Source organism: Marmota marmota, unplaced genomic scaffold (genome assembly GCF_001458135.2).
Source record: "Marmota marmota marmota unplaced genomic scaffold, marMar, whole genome shotgun sequence".
Taxonomy (NCBI): domain Eukaryota; kingdom Metazoa; phylum Chordata; class Mammalia; order Rodentia; family Sciuridae; genus Marmota; species Marmota marmota.
In genome coordinates this window covers 40,146,293-40,152,093 of record NW_025999932.1, presented here as the reverse complement: position 1 = coordinate 40,152,093, position 5,801 = coordinate 40,146,293, and the positions used below count along the sequence as shown (strand labels likewise).

The 5,801-nt window shown below is 40.7% G+C and overlaps 1 protein-coding gene across 1 annotated transcript in view; it reads right to left on the bottom strand.

The window, feature by feature from the left end:
- The window catches only part of Rubcnl (rubicon like autophagy enhancer), a 26,982-nt gene extending 23,115 nt beyond the window's left edge, over window positions 1–3,867 (bottom strand). The window contains exons 1-2 of the mRNA XM_048800553.1: window positions 3,316–3,867; window positions 1,450–2,078 (exon numbers count right to left, since the gene is read on the bottom strand). Of these exons, the coding sequence (XP_048656510.1) occupies window positions 1,450–2,078; window positions 3,316–3,320 (634 nt within the window). The 5' untranslated portion in view covers window positions 3,321–3,867. The remainder of the gene's footprint in view (window positions 1–1,449; window positions 2,079–3,315) is intronic.
- Window positions 3,868–5,801: the final 1,934 nt, after the last annotated feature.

Sequence of the window (5,801 nt, the reverse complement as noted above, 5' to 3'; positions counted from 1 at the left end):
GGAGGAGGAGGAGGAGGAAGGGGGTGGGGGCGGGGGAAGCGGCAGAAGAATTTAGCCCACAAGCCACAGGTGCAGACCCTACATATAGAAGCAGCAGCACAGAGAAGAATCAGAGTGGATTCCAGTTCCAGCTCTCTATTCACTAGCTATGCCTCAGCCATGCATTTTCTCATCCCTTAAACTGGGATTAACACCTGTTAGAACATTAAGATCTTGTGCAAATAAAATAAAGTGGGGGATTGTTTCCTATAGCCTCAGGAAATGCTCAGGTATTTCCTGGAAAGAGAAAACTCCCTTGCTGTTATTTGAGATGCACTAGTCCTAAGAATGTCCATGTCCTGGTGATTGATGCTTGTTTTCCTCCTTGCTGCCCAATACTAAATGGAGTTAAGAACCAGGTCATCTGGATTTCTCCTTCTTAGTTCCAGAGAATGAAACCCTTTTCTAAGTTTAAGAGACTCTAAAAGCACTGAATGGTTTTTAGAGTCACTGGGAAGAATTGCTGGACAAAAGCAATGTTTGAACAAAAGGGACTGTAGCATCTCCATTTTTCTCAGGAGAAAGACAAAAATACAAGATAATTTTAAGTTGTAGAACTACCTTGTGTAGAGGGATGCAACAAATGGTTTGGGGCAGGAGTATACTAGGCCCTAAAGATCTTCTTCAGTCAGTTATACTTTGTAATTTGTCACTGTGATGTTTTGGGGAGAAAGGGCTTGCCTCCATAAGATACTCTATCAGCAACCTAAACTCTTACTTTGCAATCCCCAAATCTGCAAATCTCTATCCTGAGAACTATCCAGGCAGGTGGGCAAAAGATAGAAAAAAGGCCTGTAATGAGAATTATTTTGCTCAAATTTGATTTTCATCTCAAAACTAGACATTGAAAAAGTATCCAAAATCTATTCTTAAGTTATGAGTGATGTGTTAAATATCGTCACCATCTTTGATTTTTCCAACATTTCCAATAGAACAAATAAACCCCGACTCTTGAGAAAGGTGGAAAATGGGTTCCTGTTAGGGAGAAATACACAAACAGGCATGCAGGCAGCAGGCAGACAAACAGGCTTTAAAATTATTTTGAAGGAAAATCCCCCACTGACTATTTGCACTAGGGTTCTAATAGAAACATAAGGCCAAGCATGAACATAATATAATGAATATTTTAAAATAAAATAAGCATTCCACACTGAGTTGAGAGTACAGTTGATTTGCAGACAATTTAATAAGCTGCAAATGACTAAGAAGAAAGCAAATACTTGATCCTACTGTTGTGACCATGCAGGTGACTATGCTGGTGATAATGTCAAAAAAGCTAATGTACCAGCTTCTGGTCAAAGTGGAAGCCCATGAGCTTTTTTCTTATAAGGAAGACATCAGACAGACTTTTGACCCAGACGAAGCAAGCATGTGAGCAGATGGGAATAAGGGAAGTCACTGACTAAATACCTTCATCAGCAGAAGCAGTCAAGTGGGAAGACTCAAAAACATCACTGTCAGTTTCAGGACATGGGGAAGAGGCCAAAATCTCAGGGCTTTTGAGCAGAGACACTCGCTGAGAAGGTGCTGGGAACAACTCTGGCTCTTTTGTGGAGGTGAAGAAGTGACTGTTCTTTTCGCCTGAACCCTTGGAGGCCACAGAATTCTCAGACAATGAGGTCTCTGCCACGGGACCCCCAAGAGACGATGGTGAAGGGCCCAAGGGGGAGGCAGCATCCATCACAAAATGGTTCCCCCTAGTCCCCACTTTTGGCACCTGGAGGGGTAAATCCGGCATTTGCTGCTGCGCACACAGGGGGTTAATCCAGGCAGCTTTGTGCCTCATGACCCTGATGTCTACTTGGCAAGGAGGGTGGTCAGTGTCCAGGATACTGGGTGAGCTGCCAGTGTCATGACTGATCCCTTCCCAGAGGTCCGCAGGAGAATCCCGCCGGCCTATTGACTGTGACACCATCCTTCCAGGCTTGGAGCTGGTGTGAATCAGTTCAGAACAGACAGGAGTTCTCTGATGGCTGTGGTACGCCCTGATCAGGTCTCTGAACTCACCACATGGCCAGCTGGAGGTCTGAAGAGCTCGCCTGCAATGAGCAAGAATCATTCAAGATAAGTAAGAGTTTGATCAGTTTTGATTTCATTTATTGTAAGGAGACAAAAGCCAAAAATTTAAATTTATGCCTTGCTCTATACAACAAGGTAAATTCCTCTTGTATTTATAAGTCAAAAATAAGTACTAAAAAAATCTGCCATAAAATTCATAGCAAACCTGTAGGGCTTGACACTGGTTTGCAAAAATTTTGTAAACCATAAAAATAATTGAAGCAGCAACAAAGATCAACCAAAAAAAGTGTAAAAATAAACTCCATATCAAAATTATTCCAATAACAAAAATAAGAAAACTACTGCTCACTTTTTTTCTTCGGTACTGGGGATTAAGCTCAAGGGCACTGAGCCACTGAGCCACATCCCCAACCCTATTTTGTATTTTATTTAGAGACAAGGTCTCAATAAGTTGATTAGTGCCTTGCTTTTGCTGAGGCCAGCTTTGAACTCATGATCCTCCTGCCTCCAGAGCCACTGGGATCACAGACGTGTGCCACAGTGCCCAGCTTACTGCTCACTTTTAAGCTCAGTGTTTAGCTTCAGTAAATGATCTGATGACTAAAACTTAGAGAATGGCACAAATAAGAAGCCCTCCTGTCACTTTAATCACAGGTCTGGCAAACTGTTTCTTTTTACTGTTTTCCCACCGTCCTTGGCATTGTGAAGTTATAAGCAACCTTCAACAGCAAAAGTAAACTCCAGCAAAGGAAAAGCCTAGAGACAAAAGGAGTAGGTCTAGATAAGTCTAGTCCAAATGAAGGGTGGTATAGCACATGCCGAGTGGTGGGTCAATTCCAGGGCATTAAATACCAACACTACGGACATCTCCACTCCACTCCAGGCTGGCATATCTACTGCCTACTTGACATCTGTCCAGGGTGTCTCAACTCGATAAAACCGATTTACCCCTCAAAATCTGCTCCTCCTTGCTTTCCTCATCCCAGGAAACACACGCCCCACTTGTGGTTCTCCTCTCTGCTAGGTCTCCAACTGCAATCCGTCAGCTACACTCCCACCCTCTTCTGTCACTCTTCTTCCACCTGGACATCCAGCCATACTTCCCACTGGGCTTTCCTGCTTCTCCTCTTGCCCATCCATAGCTAAAGGTATTATTTCAGAGAGATCTTACATAAATCTAAACCGGCAGCTCATTTCCCTAATTAAAATTCTCCAGTAGCCTCCCATCAAATCTGGGTCAAAAATCATACTCCTTACCTCATCCTTAAGACTTGACATAATTCTGTCCCTGCAGACCACTTTCACATATCTTCACCGGGTCTCCGTAAGTCCTAACCGCACAGCAAGCTCTGGAACCCCAGAGACACACGACTCTAGTTCCCTCTGCCTGAAATGCTCCTCCTCCAAATGATTACTCACATCTGGGTCTCTCTTGTCATGCATGCCATGGTTTCTGAATTTACTTCCTCAGAGAAGTCTTTGCTAACTGCCACTGTAAAGGCATTTCCCTGTTCTCTCCCTATCACATCACCCTGTCTAGTTCACATCACAGGAGGACTCACTTCCTGTCTTTTCTCACCTCTGCCCCTGCCTGACGGGAAGCTCCAACAGAGCAAGGGCCTTGTCGGTTCTCCACCAATTTGCATCCCCCACACCTAGAGTTGCTTACAGGGCTCAGTTAACATTTACAGACAAAATGACACCATCCATCAAAGTGGAAATTAAGTCAGTAGACAGAAGATCTCTGTGTAGAAACAACTCTTCTATTATTGGGAAAAATTATTCCTACAGGGCTGGGGTTGTAACTCAGTGGTACAGTAGTGCTTGCCTGGCATGTGTGAGGCACTGGGTTCAAGCCTCAGCACCACATAAAAATAAATAAAGGTATTATGTCCATCTACAATTAAATAAAAGTAAAAAAATAAAATAAAAACAGAAAAAAACTAACACTTTTTTGTAAAAAAAGAATTATTCACACAGGGATAGAAGTGAATCCATGCTTCCCATAGATATGAATTTTTTCTTACCCAATGCTTATATGGATAACAGTTTAAATATCCCAGAGGAAACTACATATGAAAACTGTTCTTAAAAGTTCTTGGGTTTTCTTTATTTGCAAACCCTGTATTCTAGGTCATTCCTTTTGGAGTAATACAGATAAAGATACACACACACAAACACACACACACACATTTGTGTATATATACACATACACACATGCACACACAAATACATATATATCTCCTGAAAACATTGCACAAGCCCCAAGTCACCATTTACAAAATATCACAGGATGAGGGCACCTATGTCAAGCCCCAAGTCACCATTTCACAGAATATCAGAGGATGAGGGCACCTATGTCAACTGCCAGAATTCACTATCCCAAAGTGCCTCATCTTCCTTCTCCTGACCTCAATTTCCGCCTGGTGCTCCAATTTCTCTTTGTCAGACATCTTTTTTCTCCAGTATTTTCAGATTTTGTAATTACAAAAAGAAACCATGATTATGTCTTCATAAAAAACCCCAAATACAGAAACCTAGAGCAAAAAGGGAAGAGCTTCCATCACACCCAGCCCCACCAACCCTACATCATTCTCAGAAATAACATTGTTAACCATTTGATTTCTTCCTGGCCTTTTTCTAAGGATTAGCATACTTAAGTCAGATCCAAAGATCTGTTTTATTTTAAGAACATACACAAGATCATACTGGATATATTCTATAACTTGCCTTCTGTTTTTCTCAATAGTGGCTCTAAAGGGAATAACTTATTCTTCTTAACTGTTTTATCATTTTCTATAGTATACAGTATTTACTTAGCCAGACCCTATGGATACAAATTTATTTCCAGGTTTTCACTATTATAAAATATACATTAGTAAATATCTTTGTTTGTAACATTTTGTTGTTGTTATTGGCTTTCCCTTAGTAGTTACAACCTTAGTCCAACCTCATTATTTCCTAGAAGATAAAGCTATATAAGTCATGGTTTGTTCTCTTAATTTTCTGCACACTACCTATTGTTTGTGGAGTGTGCAGGGGGAGATGATTATAGATGTGAAACCACATGAAAAATGTACTATCTCAATGGCAAGTAATCCCAGCGTTTTATTTTTTTGTTTTTTTTAACAGAATAAACTCAATAGTTAAAAGAGAATGACATTATTTGCAAGCTTCTGATATATGGAATTGACCTAAATGCCTTGTGCAAAAACAGACTTCCTCATAAAAGGCGATTTTCAGAAGCAGGTACTTGTTCTGCTCTGTTTTGTGCATGATGAGAGATAAGGGTTTAATTTCATTTTGTTGCATACAGATTTCCAGTTTTCCCAGCACCATTTGTTGAAGAGGCTATCTTTTCTCCAATGTATGTTTTTGGCGCTTTTGTCTAATATAAAATAACTATATTTATGTGGGTTTGTCTCTGTGTCCTCTATTGGTCTACAAGTCTATTTAGGTGCCAATACCATGCTGTTTTTGTTACTATAGCTCTGTAGTATAGTTAAAGTCTGGTATAGTGATGCCACCTGCTTCACTCTTCTTGCTAAGGATTGCTTTAGCTATTCTGGGTCTCTTATTTTTCCAGATGAATTTCATGATTGCTTTTTCTATTTCTATGAGGAATGTCATTGGGTCTTTCAGTGTTTTAATGAGAGAATGAGCAAACTCATGAATGGCACCTAAACATGCTTATGTTGGTTATTTCTGTGGCCCAAGAAAGGAATTCAAGAAGAGATGTCATT